The sequence below is a fragment of the Neovison vison genome, chromosome 6 (assembly GCF_020171115.1).
Source record: "Neovison vison isolate M4711 chromosome 6, ASM_NN_V1, whole genome shotgun sequence".
Taxonomy (NCBI): domain Eukaryota; kingdom Metazoa; phylum Chordata; class Mammalia; order Carnivora; family Mustelidae; genus Neogale; species Neogale vison.
Window position 1 is genome coordinate 205,755,467 of NC_058096.1, and position 22,332 is coordinate 205,777,798.

Below are 22,332 nucleotides of genomic sequence, written 5' to 3' on the forward strand. Positions count from 1 at the left end.
CAGAAGCATGAAGAGGACACTTGGGGTCTAGGGCTGTCCTGTTTCTGGGACAGGGTACTGGTTATGTAGATGTAATCATTTGGTTCAAATTTCTTGATTTTGACGTTCATGATTTATGTATTCTCTATGTAGTACTTCAGTAAAAAGTTGAATAATAGTAAGATAGGTGTAAGAAAGCAACCCATCTCAATAACAGTCCAGAAGTTAATTCTGACTAATGCCAACATGGAAGACAAGTGAGGAAATGAGAGGCAATACAGAGCTGAGAGAGATGGGAATGTTACAAGTCTAAGTAGTTGACGGGCAAAAGTAAAAACAGTTACAGGTTCTAATAAGTTAATGGAGTAACTGCCAGAAATGTAAAAGTAGAAAATACATCTTTAAAATATGCTGTGTTGATTAGAAAAGGTTTGAAGGCAGTTTAAGAAAGATGATGCTTTAAGTCTTTCTAAGAGGAATTTCTGAGTATCCCTGGTGGGTCAGTGGGTTAAGCGTCTGCCTTCGGCTCAGGTCATGATCTCAGGGTTCTGGGATCAAGTCCCGCATCAGGCTTCCTGCTGGGGGGTGGATGGGAAGCCTGCTTCTCCCTCTCTTCCCTGTTTATGCTCTCTTGCTCGCTCTCTCTCTCAAATAAGTAAATAAAATCTTGAAAAAAAAATTTCTGAGGCGGGCGGTCCAGTGCTGGTATCATTAGAAACCTAGCTGCTCTGTCATGTTATTCTGCTATGTGCAGCTTCTGCTTCAGAGGTTCTTCCGTCTGGGTTTAGGATCCTGAGCTGTTTGGTTACACCTGCATTCAGGTGACAAGGAGGAGGAAGCAAGGAAAAGGAGGGACCTAGCCCTTCATTTTAAGGAAATTTCCCAGAAATCATACATAAAACATCTCTTTGCTTCTCTTTGGCCAATGATATGATCATACCTGGCTTCAGGGGAGCCAGAAAATGCCTTTTAGCAGGGTTGCAAGGTGTCTGGCTAAAAATTGGGTTTCTTGGGGTGGCTGGGTGGCTCAGCCAGTAAAGTGTTTGCCTTCAGCTCAGGTCATGATCCCATGGGTCCTGGGATTGAGCCCTGTGTCATGCTCCCTACTCAGCGGGAAAGTCTCTTTCTCCCCTTTCCTCTGCCCCTACTTGTGATCTTTCTCTCCCTCTCCTTCACTCTTTCTCTCAAATAAATAAATAAAATCTTTTAAAAGAGTAAAAAAAATTGGGGTCTCTAAGGAAAAAGGTTAGAATAACTTACTGGGAGACAAAATGGGGGGGACTCCTCTTTTTCTTCTTTGCTCTACTGGTACTCGCCACTACATGTGTGTAGGTTTTTCTCACACCATCCAATTGTTGTACAATTTCACTCAATTTCACTCAAACACAGTCTACCTGGAAGTACCATCAGATCCCACAGGTTAAGGTCTCAGTCCATCAGAACTGGCCCAGTTCCAAGTCCAGGTTGTTTCCTGTGCTTGGGATCACCGGCTATTAATCAGAGGTTCCTGTGATCCCTGCTTGGACTTGAAAATTTGCTAGAACAATTCACAGAACTCAGGAAGACCAGTTTGTCAAGAAAGGCTATAACTCGACAACAGTGAGATGGAAGAGGTACCAGGTGGGTATAGGAAAGGGGTGAGGAGCTGCCCTCAGTCATTCCAGCATTTTGGCACCTCCATGTTTTCACCAACCTGGAAGTTCTCCAAAGTTCTCATACTGCAGGGATTTTTGTGCAGGCCTCCATAAGTAGGCATGGTTGATGAAATCATTTAGTCATAGTAACTGAATTCAGATTTCCAGCCCTCCTTCCCTCTCCAGGGGTTTGGTGTTGGGCTGCTACAAGTTCCAACCCTCTAATCACATGGTTAGATCTTCTGACAAGCCCCATCCTTTGTGACTTTTTTAAAGGTCATTAATGTAGGGACGCCTGGGTGGCTCAGTGGGTTAAGCCACTGCCTTCGGCTCAGGTCATGATCCCAGGGTTCTGGGATCGAGTCCCGCATTGGGCTCCTTGCTCGGCAGGGAGCCTGCTTCTCCCTCTGCCTCTGCCTGCCTCTCTGCCTGTGCTCACTCGCTCTCTCTCCCTCTGTCTCTGACAAATAAATAAATAAAATCTTAAAAAAAAAAAAAAGTCATTAATGTAAACTGAGGTGGTTGAAAGGGGTGTGTTGGAAATAAAACATTCCTTTTGCTTTTAACACCTAAGCTATTTCACGAACCAAGGGCAGAAATGCAAGGATAACAAAGGATGCTCCCATCACTCATTACTGAGGAAATTACTGAGGGACTGTGTGCCAGGAATTTTGGACAAGATCAAAATACATATTTCTTATTATTTTTAAAAAAATACATATTTCTTATAAATTACAGTACCAAAGAGAGCTAGGAAACTGCCACACCTAAGAAGGGAAATCGAGGGCAGGAAGTAAAAAAAAACAACTGAGAATTGGTAATTAGAAAACATGAGATAAGGAGGCTGAATTAAGGACAGCTTGAAAAGTGATTAAAATAACTATAAATGGGTTAAAATCATTCATCAAAACTCTGATTGGATTTTTTTTTTTTTAAGATTTTATTTACTTGGGAGAGAGAACATAAGTGGGGTTTGGGGAGGAGAGGGAGAAGGAGAAGCATGCTTCCCACTGAGCAGGGAGCCTGATGGGGGACTCAGCCCCAGGACCCTGGGATCATGACCTGAGCCAAAGGCGGATGCTTAACTGACTAAGCCACTGAGGCAACCCAAGATTTTAGAGAGAGAGAGCACAAGCAGGGGGAGGGGCATAGAGAGAGGGAGAAGTGGGCTCCCTGGTGCACCTTGGTCCCGTAACCCTGGGATGATGACCTGAGTCGAAGGCTGACACTTAACCAACTGAGCTACCCAGGTACCCTTTTTGATTAGATTTTCTTAAAAAAAAAAAAAAAGAACCAGCTTTATATTCAGTAATGCATCTTTCAAGCAGATACAGGTTAACCTTGAGGGAGTGGTAAAATGTGACAAGTGAATTTGTTATTCAGGGGAAGTCATTGATTGGCCTATCCCCCCCCCTTTTTTTTAACCCACCTGTAGAGTCAGTTTAATGTGTGTTGTGTTAGAAGAACAGTATAAATTGTGTTCCACTCTTGTGTGTGTGTTCGACTCTTTTATTAGTGAGGGCCATCTTGTAAATTCTGAACATTTTAAGACGATCTCTTCCTAGTGGATTGTGCAAACCTTTGTGTTCTTGCTTCCAAAGTTTTTTGTAGAGCAGGCCTTATTTCCCTCTCTCTCTCTTTCTGACTCTGTCTCCCTCTGACTTTACTTGCCTGAGGTCTCTAATTTCTGGTTAACTCTGCACCATGGCCCCCTTTTGAGGCTGCTTTCCCAGAAGTAGAAGAGGACAGTATTCTTGAAGTGGAGATGTGGGTACATGCTGACGAGGGTTAACAGCATTGGTGTGGGGAGAGCACAGCTTAGGGTGTTGTGAAGGCAGTGAGGATTCCAGTAAGAGTTACCTCTTTCTTTCTTTCTTTCTTTTTTTTAAGATTTTATTCTTTATAATCTCTACAGCAAATTTGGGGCTCAAACTCAAAACCCTGAGATCAAAGTTGAATGCTCTACCAGTAGAGCCAGCAAGTTCATTATTACCACTAGCCAGCCAGTTCATTGTTATCTTAATGATAATGCCAGGTGCTGGACTCTGGTTACTTGAGGTCATCCCTAAAGGGTGGGCTCGTCTGCAGAGCAGCTTTCAGCCTGGAGAACATCTGAGAAGCATGCAGAGGTCAGTGGAGCAAGGAGGGGAGGCATGAGTGTGTTACAGGACCTGGATCTTGGGTTCAGGGTATGTTCTAGTTGTGACTGGTAAGGACTAGACATGCCCAGAAGCAGGAAGTACCTGGGTGAAAAGCTACTGAGAGGTGTCTTTTAAAGGAGTAGAAGCATCCTTTGGAGTTGTAGCCTCTGTTTTCAGAGTGTTTGTGGCATGAGACCCAGTGAGGTCTTGCCTCAACTAATCTGTACCCTGGAGCTCAAGATGTTTCCCACCTGCGGTGCCCCAGAATGTGTTCTAAAGCTGCCTGATGACAAGTGCCAATTGCCCAGGCGTTTCCCAGACAGTCACTTTTCTGCACAGAGGTCTTTTGTCTGTCAGGGGTGGAATTTAAGAAAAATTTGGTCTTGTGGCGTATGGGTGGCTCAGTTGGTTAACTGTCTGACTCAGTTCAGCATGATCTCAGGGTCCTGAGATCAAGATTCCCCCACCCCCACCCCTGCCCTGCATTTAGTGCTAAGTCCACTTGTCCCTCTCCCTCCCCTTCTGTACCTCCCCCTACCTGCTCACTGGCTTTCTCTCTCTCTGAAATAAATAAATGTCTTTAAAAAAGAAAAACTTTGGGCGCCTGGGTGGCTCAGTTGGTTAAGTGACTGCCTTCGGCTCAGGTCACGATTCTGGAGTCCCAGGATTGAGCCCCACATTGGGCTCCCTGCTCTGCAGGGGCATCTGCTTCTCCCTCTGACCTTCCCCCCCACTTCTTGTTCTCTCTCTCTTTCTCCCTCTCTCTCCTTCTCATTCTCTCCCTCTCAAATAAATATATAAAATCTTAAAAAAAAAAAAAAGATTTTCTTATGTAAATTTTCAAGCATATAAAAAGACATCCTTATGTAGTCATCATAATTCTTTTGACTGAATTTACTCCGAAAACTACTGGCAGTATTTTCTAGAACATTTTAAACAAATGTCAAATAAAATTTTTCTTTGTTTCCTTTCATTTCAACCAGAAATGTCTGTTAAGGAATTGACAGATTTGGTTATGGCTTCTGTGGATCATAATCATATGTTGTAGTCTAAAAATAACCCCAAATCAAGAAGGAAAATCACAGTTATACATATTTGAAACAGAGCAGAATGATCTACTTTCTTCTACATGTTCTTATACAGATTTTAGTAGAAAAATGATAAAAAATCATACCAACTTAATGTTTGGGATAGCACTTGCATTTATTAATCAGAAAGTTGGTATAAATCTAAAATAAGATATATTGTGAAAAATATTGAAACATAAGTTTGAAACAGAGGTTACTCACATTTGATAAATTTGAGGAAGCAAAAACAGTTCTCCTTGAATAGTGTAGTGAAACCAAACTACCATTTTCCTGTTCTAGTGTACTCAGAGCCAGCTGCTCATTTCAGGCCAAGTATTTGGGGGATTTTCCTCTCTTTTTGCCATTTTTCTCTGTCTTTTTCTGGTAACTCTTATTAGGGAAGCTTATGATTTATAAATCAAATCAGGATGCCCTAAAGACCAACTTTGTGGTTTATCCTACTGAGAGATTGGGTGGGCGACCACATGGATGAATGAGACCAGGAAGACCAATTAATTTTTGACTCACTTAAGTAAAATTAATCTTGAAGTAGTATGACAGTAGGCCTTTGGCAATTTATTTTAAATAACTGGATATGGAGAACATTTATTTCTTGAAAAGAGACCTAAGGCATTCTGTGGCCCTTGCTTTTTGCAAAAAGTCAGTAGCGTTGTCTCTGCTTCTCTCTCCCAGATCAAGCACTGCGCCTAGCAGAAATTTTCCTACCTCTCCAACATCATCATCAAGTCCCTATTCCTCAGTGTCTGCCTCTCCCATTGCAAATGGTGATAGCACTAACACCTCTGGGATGCACAGCTCCGGTGTCAGCAGGGGGTAAGAGCAGGCCCTTTCACTTTGCTTCCCTCCCTCTGAGTCCTTTCCTAGCCTGTGTCTGGAGAGCTCCTCTGCTGCAACACTAAGCCTAGTCAGGCTTCCCTTTGGGAACATGCTGCATGTTTTCTCTCTCCATTTCATATCCACCGTAGAGTATGTCTCCTACTTCTCACCTACATTGCTTGTCCTTAGATGAGCTGCTGTTTTGCACACAGCCTAAGTCACTGGTAGTCCTGGGGAGGGGTCACCACTTTTCGTGCGAAAGGATGGGCTGGCCGAATCACAGCACAGTAATAGCGCTGAGGGAATGGTTCTCAGCTGTGGGGGATCCCTGCCTGTTTCCCCCTCCTTTGTGCGAGCATCTCATGAGCGCCTGCCACATAGCACAGACTGAATGGAGGAGGAGGAAGGTGAGGTGAGAGTGTGCGTGAATACTCAGGCACAGTTAGGACAAAGTGTGGCCTGGTGAGTGGTAGCAGGTGTGAGCTCTTAATCTTGGTAACCACATGTTCTTCCGTGAAGTCACGTGGCAGTTAGCCTTCTAAAGGGAAACATAGTTAGCATTTGCCAAAAGCCTGAGAGTAGAGAACTCGGATAGCATTTCTCCCCTTAAGGATGTACTTACCACCTGCTGTCATGTCAAATCAGGGGCAGGGGTGGGAGAAGGAAAGTGGCTGGAGGGCTGGCTAGGGGTGTAGGAAGAACTCATATCATGGAATTATTACCAGATAGGGATTGCAGAGGCCCTGGGGGAGCCCCACAAGGTTTCCTGAGGGCATGTGCGCAGCACTTGCTTTTATTGCTGATGTGGGTTGTGTTTTCCAGTGGATCTGGCTTCTCTGCTTCGTATAATTGTCAGGAGTCACCATCGTCTCACATTCAGCCTGGGCTCTGCGGACTTGGAAACCTGGGGAACACCTGCTTCATGAACTCCGCTTTGCAGGTAGAGGGGAGAACTGTCATCTCAGTAATACTGCTTCTTCACAGGACTGGGGCGTGGTTAGGAAAGGCATGCTGAAATGTTGGGGGGACCCTTTACCAGGGATCCCTGCCTACCCTTTGTTAGTACTTCAGGAATCCCTGTCAGGGTACCTCCCACTGGTTAGTACAGAATGGCCTTTCACTGTTAATGGCCCTGAATCATAATGGCCCTGGGGTTGGTTTTACAGTAAAAGTATTTTGAATTTTGTTGGCCACTAGGGATGATCTCCCCAGAAAATATCGGAGTACTTGCCCAATTGGTTTCTGATGGGATGAGAATTCACTGCACCAGTGATAGCTATCTAATTTCATGCCTCTGATTGTGCAAAATCCTAAAGTCCTTCCTTTGATACTTCATTTGTTTGTTGATCAAATATTTATTGGGGACGTTCTGTGTGACCAAACTGTGGTAGACGTGGGCTGGAGTTAGAGTCCAGCTACAGAGTTAGGAGGGCAGAGTTCCCAAGACTGCCTTCACTTCTGATCCCAGCTGCAAGTTTGGGAGTCCCCAAGACTGCCTTCAGTTTCAATAATTTGCTATTATATTAAGTATTACATTATTTAAGTCAACAATTTTTAATATTTATATTTTTAATTTTAATAAAATAATATTTAATATTTTACATATATTTTAAATAAAGATGTTAATTTTTTTTTTGAAATTAACTTTATTTAAATAAATAAAACTATTATACTCACAGTCGTGGTTTATTATAGGGAAAGGATACAAGTTAAAATTAGCCAAAGGTTGGAGCAAATCAGGAGAGTCCGGGAGGGTCCCCAGTGTGGAGCTTCTGTTGTTCTCTCCCTGTGGAGTCAGGATGCATTACTTTCCTGGCATTGATGTGTAACATTAAGCATGGGGTATTGCCAAATATGTAAATTCACCTGAGCTTTGGTTTCCAGAATTTTTTTTCTTTTTTAAAGATTTTATTTATTTATTCATTTGTCAGAGGGAGAGATAGAGAACACAAGCAGGCAGAGCGGCAGGCAGAGACAGAGAGAGAAGCAGGCTCCCCACTGAGCAAGGAGCCCGATGCGGGACTCAATCCCAGGACCCTGGGATTATGACCTGAGCCGAAGGCAGCAGCTCAACCAACTGAGTCACCCAGGCGTCCCGGTTTCCAGAATTTTTATTGGTGGTTTATCACATGGCATGATTAATTAATGGCCCAGGTGGTTAAACTCAGTCTCCAGGTAGACTAATACCATGTGACCCAAGCCCCCCACCCTCATCCCCTGCTTCCCCAGGCCACGGTGGTGGTTTTTCTCGAGAGGCTGGTTCTCACCCTAAGATGACAGTGTAAGTGTGGCCACCGCCCCCCAACATGAGATTCTCCACAACACTGGAATCACAATATTAGATTCTCCAGTATGACTGATGACCTCCAGACAAACAAAGATATTCCTGTCAGGGATAACATTCCAGGGGTCACCAGAGTACTTTCCAGAAGCCAAGGACAAGGGGCACCTGGCTGGCTCAGTTGGTAGGGCATGTGACTCTTGATCTCAGGGTGGTGAGTTCAAGCCCCATGTTGGGTGGAGCCTACTTTAAAAAAAAAAAAAAAAAAAAAGATAAAAAATTGTACAAGTACAGAAGCCAAGGGCAAGAGCCAGCCTTTCTCTTTGGGCAAGGTGATGCTTTACTATACATAGAGACTCAGTGGTCAGCAAATGAGACATGGTTTTTGTACTCACAGAACTGACAATCTAACTTTGAAGTTTCATGGAGTAGAAAGGAAAAAATAAAAAGATATGTAAAAAAATAGGTGACTCTTAGGTTTGGAAATTGTTTCTTCCCACTGTGGTGAGATGAGAAGAGCAGAGTACTGAAGAAAAGAAACTTGAGATTTGGCTTTTCATGGGTAGGTTTTTCTCAACTCTTTGTATCCTCAATTACCCTCAACTGTTAAATGAAGATAATGATAATGAGGATGTCTATAGCTCTACATGTAAATTTCAGGGAAAAATGATTAAATTCCATCATTTAGGTTTTTTTTAAGATTTTATTTATTTATTTGACAGAGAGAGATCACAAATAGGCACAGAGGCAGTCGGAGAGAGAGGGGGAAGCAGGCTCCCCACCGAGCAGAGAGCCAAATTCGGGGCTTGATCCCAGGACCCTGAGATCATGACCTGAACCGAAGGCAGAGACTTACCTCACTGAGCCACTCAGGTGTCCCACCATCATTTAAGTTTCTATCTCTTAATGCTAGGGAAAGAACAAATGAAACCCAAATGAAGTGGGAGGGGGATAATAGAGAGAAGAGCAGGAATTAATGAAATACAGGGGTGATTAACACTGTATGTAGCCAAATGTGATTCTTTTTTTTTTTTTTTAAGATTTTATTTATTTATTTGACAGACAGAGATCACAAGTAGGCAGAGAGGCAGGCAGAGAGAGGAGGAAGCAGGCTCCCTGCTGAGCAGAGAGCCGGATGCAGGGCTCGATTCCAGGACCCTGAGATCATGACCTGAGCCGAAGGCAGCGGCTTAACCCACTGAGCCACCCAGGTGCCCCGCAAATGTGATTCTTTGAAAAAAAAAAAAAAAAAAAAAAAACACCTAATAAAATTGCCGTAAATGCTCAGGGTAACTGATGAAGAGGAAAAGAGAGAAAATATAAATGACTAAAGCTAGGAATGAAAGAAGAATATCACGATAGACCCTGTAGCCATTAAAAAGATTAGAGGATAGTAAACTAAACCAGTATTGCAGTTTATGTTAAGTAAGTAAAATCTGAATACAATTAAATTAAGTTTTTAAAAAATTTAAAAAGATATGAACATAGTAAAACATCTTTATGGCAGTCAGATGGTTTAGATGACAAGTTTGGACAAGTTGCTTAGAAAAGCATAATTTATCAAACTTAGGAAGAAATAGAAAATATGAATAGTCCTGTATTTGTTAAAGAAATTGACTCAGTAATTAAAAGCTTTACAACAAAGAAAATTCTTGTTCTGGATGGCTTTATTGGTGAATATATTCAAGGATTTTTTTTTTTAATATTTTACTTATTTATTTGACAGATCACAAGTAGGCAGAGAGGCAGGCAGAGGGGAAGGGGAAAGCAGGCTTCCCGCTGATCAGAGAGCCCGATGCGGGGCTCAATCCCAGGACCCTGAAATCATGTCCGGAGCTGAAGGCAGAGGCTTTAACCCACTGAGCCACCCAGGCGCCCCGTATTCAAGGATTTAAAGCAAGCAGTGATACCAGTCATATAAACTCCTTCAGGAAATGGGAAAAGAAGGACAGCTCCCTAAATCATTTTACAAGGCAGCATACCCTGATACCAAAAATTGACAAGGTATCTTTTTCCCCTGAAATTTTATTTATTTATTTATTTTTAAGATTTTATTTATTCGACAGAGAGAGAGCACAAGCAGGGGGAAGTGGCAGAGAGAGGGAGAAGCAGGTTCCCCATATATCAGGGGGAGCCTGATGTGTGACTTGATCCCAGTACTGCGAGATGATGACCTGAGCCAAAGGCAGTCACTTGACAAACTGAGACACCCAGGCGCCCTCTAAAATTTTATTTTTAAGTACTCTTTACACTCAGTGTGGACCTTGAACTCCCAACCCTGAGATCAAAGAATCATGTGCTCCACCAACTAAGCCAGTCAGCACCCTGTGACAGGAATTTTTAAAAAAGGAAAATTTTTGATGGTCATATCTCACTCATTATTATAGTCACAAGTAATGTAAATGAAAGTTTAGCAGATCAAAGTGATGTTTAAATGAAAGTGTAGAACAAGTACGAATTGTACCAGGAGAACTGTTAATTTGACACCTGAAAAATTGATGTTTGTCACTTAGCCAAGTCATAGAGTAAAGGAGAAAACCATATGACCATCTCAGTAGATGTAGGAAAAACACTTGGTCAAACTAAGTTTTTGAATTTGAAGAGTTAAAATTAGTATGTACACATGCATACTGATGTTATTCATTATTTTTTCTACTATCTTTCCTGATCTTTTCCCACATAATGTTTCAGCTCTAGTAAGATATTTTGCCTTCGGCTTACGTATATATATATTTTTTAAAGATTTTATTTATTTATTTGTCAGAGAGAGAGAGATCACAAGTAGGCAGAGAGACAGGCAGAGGCAGAGGGAGAAGCGGGTTCCCTGCGGAACAAGGAGCCCGATATGGGACTTGATCCCAGGACGCTGGGATCATGACCTGAGCTGAAGGCAGCCGCTTAACCAACTGAGCCACCCAGGTGTCCCCAGCTTATGTATATTTTATCTTCCCATGAGACAGTGGAATGTCATAATCAATTCCAGTTAAAAAAATACATATATCATCTCATGGGGCACCTGGGTGGCTCTGTGGGTTAAAGCCTCTGCCTTTGGCTCAGGTCATGATACCAGGGTCCTGGGATCAAGCCCCACATCGGGCTCTCTGCTCAGCAGGGAACCTGCCCACCCCCCGACGTACTTGTGATCTCGGTCTATCAAATAAATAAATAAAGTCTTTTTAAAAAATCTCAAAATTATGATGTTAAAAATTAACCATCCTTCATTGAATAGAAAAGTATTCTATTGGGCACTTGGGGCGTTCAGCTTTTGCCCTCTGGTGGTTATTTCAGAGACAGTTCTTAGACAGTGAGCATGAACCCCAACACCTTGTCCTTGGGAGGTTAGCTGCAAGGCAGGCCACCAACTTGCACTTCTGGGAGGCTGTCCCTTACAGTTGTGAGCCTTGTGGAGAGTCTGCGGAAAACTTCATTTTGTTGGGTGTCAACCCTCATTGGCCCTTAATAACTTGGTTTATCTTCATTTCTGTGTGCTTCAGAAGGGGTGTGAACTCTGATCCTGTTCTCTTTCAGTGCTTGAGCAACACTGCACCGCTGACTGACTACTTTCTTAAAGATGAATATGAGGCTGAAATCAACAGAGACAACCCTCTGGGAATGAAAGGGGAGATTGCAGAAGCCTATGCAGAGCTCATTAAACAGATGTGGTCTGGAAGGGACTCTCACGTGGCACCTCGCATGTTCAAAGTAGGTTGCTGTAGATACTTCCTTTATTCCATTTTGGGGAGAGTGATTTAGTGTTATTCCAGTTGCATTTTGGGGTTAAGATGGGGGTCCGAGATGAAAAGCCCCACGCGAGGAGATCCTCCTTTTCTGTTGACCAGGCATTCAGCACACGGTTACTCTAAGTGACCTCAGCCCCCACCTGTGGGCTGGGGCTGCTGCAGAGGGCGTTTGTAGGCTGGTTGCTCAGAATGCTGTGTTCTGTGGTGCCAGTCTTGAAGTAGGAAACATCCTAAGCCAGAGTGTAACAGTTCAGTTTAATTTCCGGTATTATCTGAAGGGTACTCCCAGGTTCTCTGAGCCTGGACCCTATACCCACTGTGGGCCGCCTAAGTCAGGAACTGGGTTGGTACTCCAGGAGTGTGGTGTGAAAGTCAGTTCTCACTTAGATCCCTTGGCTAGGAAGAGTGGGTGAACTGCAGTGGGCTCTTGGAGCAACTTGGGCTTTCCCTTGCCTTAAATATTTTTTCCTATTGAGGGGAAGGACCTTGCCTTCATATTTTGAAATCTGAGAGACCCTGTTTAGCCTGCGTCAGTGGAGTTTAAGGAACCTTCATGAAGCTTGTGGTAGGAAAAGAGAGGTTGAATTTTTATTCAAAGGAGAGGGGGGTCACCTCTCTGAGCACCTTGGCTCAGTAAGAAAATTTAAATGGTTTATTGAAATTAAAAACTAATTCTTTTTACCCCTGTGGTCACATTAATCCGTGGGAGATACATGTAAATTACTGTCCCCATACCATGAAGTCAGAAAGAGACTAGAATCAGGTGACTGTACATCAAGCTCAAACTCATGGAAATGAACAATTGGAGGACCATATTTAGGTATTAGGGGGAGTGCAAGAGCTTCCTTGATGATGGACGTTTTTCTTCTCTGCACTGTCTGGTATGGCAGCCAGGCAGCCTCTTGAAATGTGGTTCGTGTGAGCAAGGAACTGAATTTTTCTATTGTATTTAATTTTAATTTCAACAGTCACATGTGGCCCGTGGCTGTGGTACTGGGCAACACAGGTGGGAGAGCATGGATCGTCCAACGTCAGGATTCATGGGAACATCGGGGGTGGCGGGGCTTGTTAAACCCAGACGACTGGACCTGTCCTCAGAATTTCTAATTCTGTAGGTCTGCATTGGGCCCAAGACTGTGCTCTCCTGGCAAGTTCCCAGGTGATGCTGGTGGTGCTAGTTGGGGACCACACTCTTGAGGATTGTGGATGCAGAAGAGTGCAAGGCAGGCAGTCGCGTAAGGACAGGGGGACTGTTAGGTACAGGAGGATTCCTCTGGCTGATGCAGATGCTGTTTTTAAAGTTCTCATGGAGATTCTGAACCAAAGAAGGACATAAGAGAGGGATTTGTGTCGGTCCTTGCAAGGTGTTTCCCCCTCGGGGTGCCCCCCTTCACTTACTCTTCTTTTAGGGGAGTGGCCCAGGGGCCAGGTCCGCTGTTGTCCTGGCTTTTTTTTTTTTTTTTTTTTTAAAGGTTTTATTTATTTATTTGACAGAGAGAGATCACAAGTAGGCAGAGAGGCAGGCAGAGAGAGAGAGGAGGAAGCAGGCTCCCTGCTGAGCAGAGAGCCCGATGCGGAACTCGATCCCAGGACCCTGAGATCATGACCTGAGCCGAAGGCAGCGGCTTAACCCACTGAGCCACCCAGGCGCCCTGTCCTGGCTTTTGATCTGAGCCCTCTCTCTGGTGAGAACTACTGGCCTCCTTTAGGCTCTGAGGAGTTAATTGGGCCACTCGGCCAGATGATGTTCTCCCTTACTGTCCCAGCTGACCCTGCAACATTATTTTTGATGGCAGGTTCTCATCTGACTTCACTGGTTCTTTAAATCTTATGCCTTCTGATGTGATTGCTTTTGTTGTAGACTCAAGTGGGACGTTTCGCCCCTCAGTTTTCTGGCTACCAGCAGCAGGACTCTCAGGAACTGTTAGCCTTTCTTCTGGACGGACTACACGAAGATCTGAACCGAGTAAAGAAGAAACCCTACCTGGAGCTGAAGGATGCCAATGGGCGGCCAGATGCGGTATGATGTTGAAGATTTTTGAACAATAACTTTTCATGGAAGTTGCCTCCTACCGAGAGTTGCAGGGACATTCTTTTGGTCTTTGAATATTGGTGCCAGGGCCCTGGTTGCCCTTTGCTGTTGATGACATGGACACAGGCTCTGGTAGAGAAATGCATTTCAGGTCAAAAAGAGGCAAACTCTAGTTACTCCTAATTCTCCTGCTTGGTGCTCTTGAAGTCAGTGTCCGTTTGTGGAGTGTAATTCCATTGCTGAACCAGAAACTAGGGCAGTCTGAAAACCAAAGTGATTCTAGTATGGGCCTTGGGAGTGTCACTGCTCTCATTAAAATACATACATTATTATTAAAATAGTTTATTATTAACATTATTAAGGCACTGATTTTTTTTTTGCCTCGACTTTCTGATCTATGGAAAGGGAATTTCGTATTTAACTTTACCCTATCACATTGGGCTTAATCATATGAAAACTTTAAAATTGTATTTATAGCTCGAAGGAAAGACTATGAGTTGACTGAATTAGCTGAACTATAGTATAAATTAAAACCTCTGCCTTCGGCTCAGGTCATGATCTCAGGGTCCTGGGAATTGAGCCCCGCATCGGGCTCTCTGCTTAGTGGGGAGCCCGCTTCTCTTCCTCTTTCTGCCTGCCTCTCTGCCTGCTTGTGATCTCTGTCTGTCAAATAAATTAATAAAATCTTTAAAAAAAAAACAAAACCTCACTGCAGGGACTTTGGATCATTGAACACCTTGGAGGAGGCAGTCCTTGCCCTTGTCAGGTCCATTTGCCCCCAGTGCTGTCAGGGCTGTCCAGCTCCCATCAGGGGACACACAGACGCCTGTATGCCCCACAGTCCTACATGAAGACTTTGTTAAGTGTGGGAATGGGCAAGGAGCTGGCATGTGATAGTGAGAATGGTCTGCTGAAAGCAGTCGCAGCCCTGGCTGGCCTGGATCAAGTTCTTTGCTATAGAGACTGCCTCACGGTCCAGCTCAGATTCTGTTGTGGATCATTCCGGAGGAAGGGGAAACAACTCAGGTGTGTTGAGAATGTCTTATTTATCTTTATCCTTCCAGGTGGTGGCGAAGGAAGCCTGGGAGAATCACAGGTTAAGGAATGACTCTGTGATTGTGGACACGTTCCACGGCCTCTTCAAATCTACTTTGGTTTGCCCAGAATGTGCTAAGGTTTCTGTGACCTTTGACCCATTTTGCTATCTAACTCTGCCACTGCCCCTAAAGAAAGATCGAGTCATGGAGGTCTTTCTGGTTCCTGCTGACCCTCGCTGCAGACCTACCCAGGTAAGGGGATCTGCACCCTAATGGTACCCCTCACCGTGGGACTCTGAGTGTGGCTTCTTCTGCCAGCTGCCTCTGAATCCCTGTGGCACTGGCCTGAGTGTGTGCCTTTGGCCTCCATCAGACCTTTGTGTGATCCTCTGTCACTCAGGGAAGGTTGTGAAGGTCCTCTGGGCTTCTCTGTCACTGCCTGCCCCCGCTCCATTCATTCAGCTAAGGTAATATGACTGATCTGCTGAGTGGTCCTGGCATCTGAAGCTGGGAGGCAGCAGCAGGGTACTTCTTGGTCAGTCAGCCCCGAGAGTCTACTAGAACAGAAGGCCAGATGGATGGCATGGCCCCCGGGTCTTAGTGTCCCGCCCTGCTGCAGACTTACTGGAGGACTCTACGTCTTCTGGCTTTCATTTCTTTACCTCATACAGATGCCATCATGTGGCAGTCTGTAGAATTTTCCACCATTCCTTAAAGGAGGTAGTAGATGATTACCGAAAGTGAAGAATGAGAGAAAGCAGTATATAGAAGGGAAAGAGATGGCAGGGCTCCTCTGCTGCTGCCCAAACAGGGAGGAGGATGCTGAGGCAGAGGACTTGCTGTTTGCTCCTGACCACTCCTCAGGGCCCTGACCGCGTGTGACTCATAAGAGGTCGTCATGCACTCTGTGATGCCTGCTTCAACCAGCTCATATACACCCTTTGCAGACCCCCTTTGTCACCCCTCCCATCTTTCTTTTTGCAGTACCGTGTGGTTGTGCCACTGATGGGGGCCGTGTCTGACCTGTGCGAGGCTCTCTCCAGGCTGTCCGGCGTTGCTGCGGAAAATGTAAGGCGGGGGGTGGTCAGTGGCGCTCAGCCTCCTGAGGCCATTTCATAGTCCTTGGGAGTGTATTTTCAAACTTGGAGCCATGTTTAGGGGGTAGTTCTTATTGACCAACACAAACATGATTATGTATAGATGCCTCAGACCTCCTGGCCCTCGCTCACTGTGCACACTGCGTCTGAGACTGTCTCTGCAGCCACGGGGAACGCTTTCTCCTCCATTGATGGCACACTAGTCATGATCAGAGGGCCAGGAGTAGGGCTCTGCTCTTAACTTTCCTGCCCCTTTGCTCATGACCTTTTCTGTGGTATGAGAAGCTGGAAGTTCTTTCCTGCCCTGTAAGTCTGGAGTGACATGATGTTCTTGATAGAAATCTTTATTTATTTATTTTTAAGATTTTATTTATTCATTTGACAGAGAGAGACAGCGAGAGAGGGAACACAAGCAGGGGGAGTGGGAGAGGGAGAGCAGGCTTCCCGCTGAGCAGGCTCGATCCCAGGACCCTGGATCATGACCTGAACTGAAGGCAGATACTTAATGACTGAGCCATCCAGGTGCCCCAGAAATCTTTATTTAAAAGCAACCGCCCTCACTGGGCTTTCCGCTGAGGCTGGCCCTGTGTGGAGGTGGGGAAAGTGAAGATCCCTTCCTCCATCCTCCTGTATGCTCTGAGTCCCTCCCTTGTCCCAGCGCTGGTCAGTGTCCTTGCTCAGCCCCACTCTCCTGGAACCTTGCTGGTTTTAGGCAGTTGTATAGTTGGGGTTTGATGTGTTCAGCTATGTGCTGAGGATGGTTTCGGAGACTCCTGGCCCCGGGGGACACTCCAGAGATTTCTGGATGACTACCAGTCTCTGGTCAGCACTCGTTCCCCACCATCCCTACCACTTGAGGGCAGATCCCATTGTAAACCTCAGGACAGATGTTACCAGCCTGTTTTCTGCTGGTGGCAGTCATGTTGTTCTCCCTTGGGCCTTGGTCCCTGAGTTCTGGGGCTGGTGGCCTGGTGGTCTCTCTGGAGGCCACACTGGCAGCACATCGTTTTCATTTGCTTCTGGTTGTACGTAGAGGCTCTTAACCATCCTGTAATCTTTCTGTTACTGTTGATTCTTAGATGGTGGTCACAGATGTATATAATCACCGGTTCCACAAAATTTTCCAAATGGATGAAGGTTTAAACCACATCATGCCTCGGGATGACATTTTTGTGTGAGTACTCCGTGGCTTCTGCTGCAGGGTTGAAGGAAACATTCTAGAGGCTTTGCCTTGTAGGTGTCTCCAGAGCAGAAGATCTGGTAGTCAGTGCTCAAGTGGCTTTCCCCTGACTCCCTGGCGTAAGGGATGGATGTTCAGAGAACTGTGGGCAGCCGTCAGCACTAAGCACCTCCTGGCACTTCAGAGCTGGGCATCCCAGATAATTCTCTTTAGCACAGACATAGCCTTTTGTCAACAGTTACTACCTTTTAAGAAGACCTGTTTAATGGTTCTACAGATGAACTTTCTGCCATAAATGCTTTTCTCAAGAAGACTTAGAGCTGTGCAAGGGGCCATGGGAAGTTGAGAGAAGGGATGTGGTACAGGCAGTGGCCCCATGGACAGGTAGTTTCAAGAGTGACAGGGAGGGTTGATAGAAATAGCCTTTTCCCATTCTAACATTCTGTAAGCTCTGAGACTTAGTTTTGTCATCTGGGTGGGGATAGTACACCGTCAGCTCTAGAGGCCTCCTGGACCCCTTCCAAGTCCCCTTACTTCAAGGCCCTGTAACTGTGTTTGTGACCCTCTCCCAGGTGGGGTGAAATGGAGCATGAGCTTGCCCGAGCTCCCTGACAGCCACTTGCTTGGGGAAGCTCAGATGTGGACCACACCGATGCTTTTTCTCCCTCATTCCCTCTCACTGGAAACCTGAGGTTTTTAGGATTGTTTTGGTTTGTGTTTTGGTTGAAGAATTGCAGTACGCAAAGGAGGTGTTTCCTTCCCTTTAAGTTTTCGGGCCTGCAGCATCTAGATCACTCTAAACGGAGTACTTGACCACATCCGAGATCCTGGTTCTGTTCACACTTGTGCACTTGTGCCTTCCTGCTCACAGCCATTTTCGCTCACTTTACAAACGGAGGGCACCAGGCCTCATGCTGGCCATTGGGCTAAGGCTGTCCATTTCTGAGCCCAAGTCCTGAACAGCGTCTCCCCTCAATTCTAGAAACCAGTGTTTGCACACACCAGAGCTTAGAGGAACTGGGGCATTTTCATGTGGGGAGCTTGGCAAACCACCACCAGCGAAAGAATTTGTGGAGGCCCAAGTGCTAACCATAAGGAAGCAAATTGTTTTAAAGATGAAGTCATAATTGTCATGAAAATACGCTAGTACCGCGAATATTTTTTGAGCATGTGGAACACTGTGCTGCTGGGTTACTGAATTCTCCCCACTGCCCTCTAAGTTGGGTAATCCCATTATTCAAGGAGTAAGCACAGTCAAAGGGGAGCAATTAGCCCTGTTACAGCAGCCAGAAAGTGACAGCGTCAACACGGAATCTGGGCCAGCCTCGTGCCCAAGACCTGGTTCTTGACCCTAATGCTGGACGATAGGGCCTTTACCTAGAGCACGTCTTAGACATTTTTATGAGTTGTTCTTAGAACTCCTCCTGCACATACTTCATTTAGGATCGTTTGCCAGGCCTCTGGGGAGGGTTGTGTGTGTGTGTTTGTGTTTATAGTTTTCAAAAATTGAATCAGTAAGTTTGTGTCTCCCCCTATAGGAAGAGGGAAAGACTACAGTCGGTTGCCAGCAATTTTGGTAACATCTGTTCCAGGATAAAACATCTATAAATCTCCTCAATCCCATGTATTCACTAAGTAAGACACATTTTTCAAAATCATTGATTTGTATTTAGCATTTTCTTTGGTTATCTCTAATTTTTAAAAAAATAAATATTCTTTAATTTCAATGTTTTTGAACAAAGATGGCAGTAGGTTTTATAAATTTGCTTCCTTATTTGAAATAAAGAATCTTTGCCTAATATTCTGGGTATACATTCTTGTATGATATTTGGTTTTATTAAAGGTCAGGGCACGTAGGAGTAACCTTTTTAAAACTTGAGCTCCTTGGTTACAAAAGATGATGAACTTGGTGGCCAGGCACCGCCCCCTCCCCCCCTCCCCAGGGCCTCTGTGTCTGCAGTGATGGTCCAGATGATGATGGCTGTCATCTGTGTTGAGTTCCATTTGAAGGACCACAGAGTCGAGGCCATGGTTGGGGGAAGAGAATCATGTTAGCCCCGAGTCCCAGGTTGTGTAGGTTCACGTTTTGCTGACAGTGACCCTTGGGATTGCTGACCCAGCTTCTAGAATCATCTTGGAAATGATTTATCCACCTTTTATACTGAGGTGTGGTTTGTCCCAGCAACCACAGTCCTGGCCACCACGTAGCTGCAGCTCAGATCTCTGCTGCTCGTAGTGGCCCACTGCTGAAGGTGCCTTCTTGTGTGATTGACGTAGGTACGAGGTCTGCGGCACCTCCGCTGATGGCTCTGAGTGTGTCACCCTTCCAGTCTACTTCAGGGAAAGGAAGTCCAGGCCGTCGAGCACCTCGTCTGGAGCCGTGCTGTACGGGCAGCCACTGCTGGTTTCTGTGGCCAAGCACAAGCTGACCCTCGAGTCTTTGTACCAGGCTGTTTGTGAGCGGATCAGGTAGGTTGCAGGAACGCTTTTTGCTTGTTACCTAAAATCGCAACGGTCCCAGCCACAGTAGTGACCCGCACACCACCGCTCCCCACCCACCCTACCCCCGCACTGGGTGCCTGTATTGGTCCCGGTGCTCAGTCCTGTGAAAAGGTAGTTGGGCCTGCCCCCTGGCAGGGCCAGGACAGGTGCTGTGGAGACAGGGTGTCTGACACCTCTTCAGCGCCGTGACACTGGGAACCTCAGCTTCCTCTCTGGTCCCTGGAATCGTGTCTGTCGCACTTGTCAGTCATTGGGTTTAGGCCGTCTAGTGCTTTGATGTCAGTTTGTGTTTGAATACAGTTTCCACAGTACTTCGCTATCATTTTGAAGCTGGCAATTAATGTTACTGAGAAATATTTCTTTTAATGACGGTGCCACGTGACATTCGTAGAAGACTCGAAACAGACATTCACAGATGATTCAGAGTCTCCAGTGACTTGGTACTTAAACATCTTTTGGGTTTGTCTCAGTTTCTTGAAGTACTGAGCCATCCCCCGATTTTAAAGTCCTTTTAGTTACCTGAAGGGCTCTGTGAATGGCTGTATGTCAGTTGTGAACCACGTTTAGCTGAGTAGTGGAGAAAAACAGGTAAATGTTATGGCTAACAATAATTCCTTTTCCTTTTTTCCCAGCCGCTATATAAAACAGCCTTTGCCTGAGGAGTCCGGCGGCTCACCCTTGGAGCCGGGGGCCTGCAATGGCTCCAGGGGCAGCTGTGAAGGTGAGCACTTGCCCCGCAATGGGGCTGTCACTGACCAAATCCCTCCTGACCTCCCTCTTCTTCCAAAGGTGCACACACGGGAGAGGGAGGCTGTAAGGCTGGGCTGGCGCTCTGGCTGGAGAGGAGGCCTGGGAACCCCATCACATCCGCTCCACACTGCCAGTGCCTGTTGTCCAATTTGGGCGCCTCGTGGAATCTCTCAGACATGTAGGCTGGCTTTCACCTCAGGTGGAGCTAGCCTGACAGGACTGAGTGACTTACCCAGGATCACAAGGCCAAGTCAGGAATTGATTCTGGTCCATTGGTGCTGGCGGAGTGGGTGCTTAGCCAGTCCTTGACGGCCTCCATGACCTGGCTTCTGTTGGAAGAGCTATCATGTTGGCCCTTACCCGTCACTCTGGTGCGGCAGCGCCAACTGTGAAGGACAAGAGTCCTGGCCAGCCAGTCAGAGGGCAGAGACAGTTTCTCTAGTGTTTCCTTCATTCTACCCAAGAAGCTACCTGTGATTGGTGACTTGTGATAGCTCCCCCTGCAGGAGCAAAGCAAGCCACCGTGTGCAAAGCGGCCGGCCAGGCTGTTTGCAGGAAACCCGGAGCGCTCGCTGTCCTCCCGTGGCTAAAGGCTCACAAGCTCGTCTCTGACAGGGAGCTGTGTCTGACCTGCATCATGGTTGCCACCCTTCTTTTTGGGGCCTCTATGACTTAGTGGGTTTATCACTATAAAACCACAAATGTCCTCCAACTTATTGCTGTAACTTTTTAGCTGCAAATCCAAATGCTCAGATTTCTCCAAGACATGCACAGTCTTGGAAAGTGAGAGTTGATATTGGAAAATGCCCATAAGGCTCCGTCCTCACGGGATATTGCAAATGAGAAGTAATTTAGCTTGAGTATTTAGTATAGTCCTCTGTTACTCTTTTTTTTTTTTTTTTAAAAGATTTTCTTTATTTATTTGACAGAGAGAGATCACAAGCAGGCAGAGAGGCAGGCAGTGAGAGAGGAGGAAGCAGGCTTCCTGCTGAGCAGAGTCCGATGCGGGGCTCGATCCCAGGACCCTGAGATCATGACCCGAGCCGAAGGCAGCGACTTAACCCACTGAGCCACCCAGGCGCCCCCCTCCCCCTTTTTTTTAAAGATTTTATTTATTTATTTGAGAGAGAGAGAGACCACGAGAAGGGAGTGGTCAGAGGGAGAAGCAGACTACCCGCCGAGCAGGGAGTATGATGTGGGCTCGATCCTGGGACTCCAGGATCATGACCTGAGCCAAAGGCAGTTGCTTAACCAACTGAGCCACCCAGGTGCCCCAGTCCCATGTTATTCTTGCCCAGCATATCATGTTCTCCCACTAGGGATGAAGAGGAGGGTGTTTTCTGCTCAGGCCCCACATGCTGAGATGGCAGAGTAGCCATGGCAGTGTCCAAGCAGTCCTGGGGTGACTCCTGGGTTCTCGGCACTCAGGTGGTTCAAGCACTGTGATTCCTAGCTTAAAGTGTGGGGTGGACTTCAACAAGTCACTTCATTCCTTTGAACCTTGGTTCACCCATCTGTAAAATGGGATGATAACATCTGTTTCACAGAGTTGAGGTTACAATTTAATGAGATAATGTAGGGCAAAATACCTGGCACATAGTAGATGCTCAGTTAATCATCACACCATGGAAGTATTTGCTGTTGTTATAATTAGCCTTGCTTTGTAGACATTCTGTCTCTTACTGCTATTGCTGCAAATACTGCTTTTGAATCCTTTAATGGAGTCTTGGTGCATAGACTTCAAACTCCGTTCAGTGCTGAAATACTTCTGCATCTTTACTGCCATGGCTTCTTGTCAGGCCTGTGGTGCCTGTCTCCTGCTCTTCTTTCTCTGAGTGATCTATGGTAGCTGCTTTCAGTGGACTCTGCTTGCTTTTCTCATCCATGGTACCCACTCCTGTGCTAGCATTAGTTTCCTAAGGTTGTCCGAGTAGCTGGTGGCCAGTGGCATAGCCAGGAAACGCAATTTTATAGTTCCAGGACTCTGTTTGTTCACTGAGCGGGGCGGAAGCAGGCTTTGGCTGTATCCCTCTTAGCGGGGGAGCAGGTAGGGAA

At 45.8% G+C, this 22,332-nt stretch overlaps 1 protein-coding gene across 3 annotated transcripts in view; it reads left to right on the plus strand.

The window, feature by feature from the left end:
* USP4 (ubiquitin specific peptidase 4) overlaps positions 1-22,332 on the plus strand; it is a 52,378-nt gene that overhangs the window by 22,414 nt on the left and 7,632 nt on the right. The window contains exons 7-15 of one of the 3 annotated variants that reach the window (XM_044253574.1): positions 5,515-5,655; positions 6,481-6,598; positions 11,468-11,641; positions 13,541-13,699; positions 14,776-15,000; positions 15,733-15,816; positions 16,925-17,019; positions 19,303-19,494; positions 20,160-20,248. In XM_044253574.1, coding sequence (XP_044109509.1) covers positions 5,515-5,655; positions 6,481-6,598; positions 11,468-11,641; positions 13,541-13,699; positions 14,776-15,000; positions 15,733-15,816; positions 16,925-17,019; positions 19,303-19,494; positions 20,160-20,248 — 1,277 coding nt within the window. Of the gene's footprint in view, positions 1-5,514; positions 5,656-6,480; positions 6,599-11,467; positions 11,642-13,540; positions 13,700-14,775; positions 15,001-15,732; positions 15,817-16,924; positions 17,020-18,563; positions 18,670-19,302; positions 19,495-20,159; positions 20,249-22,332 lie in introns of those variants that run through there. The other 2 variants (XM_044253575.1, XM_044253576.1) reach the window with 2 other exon arrangements.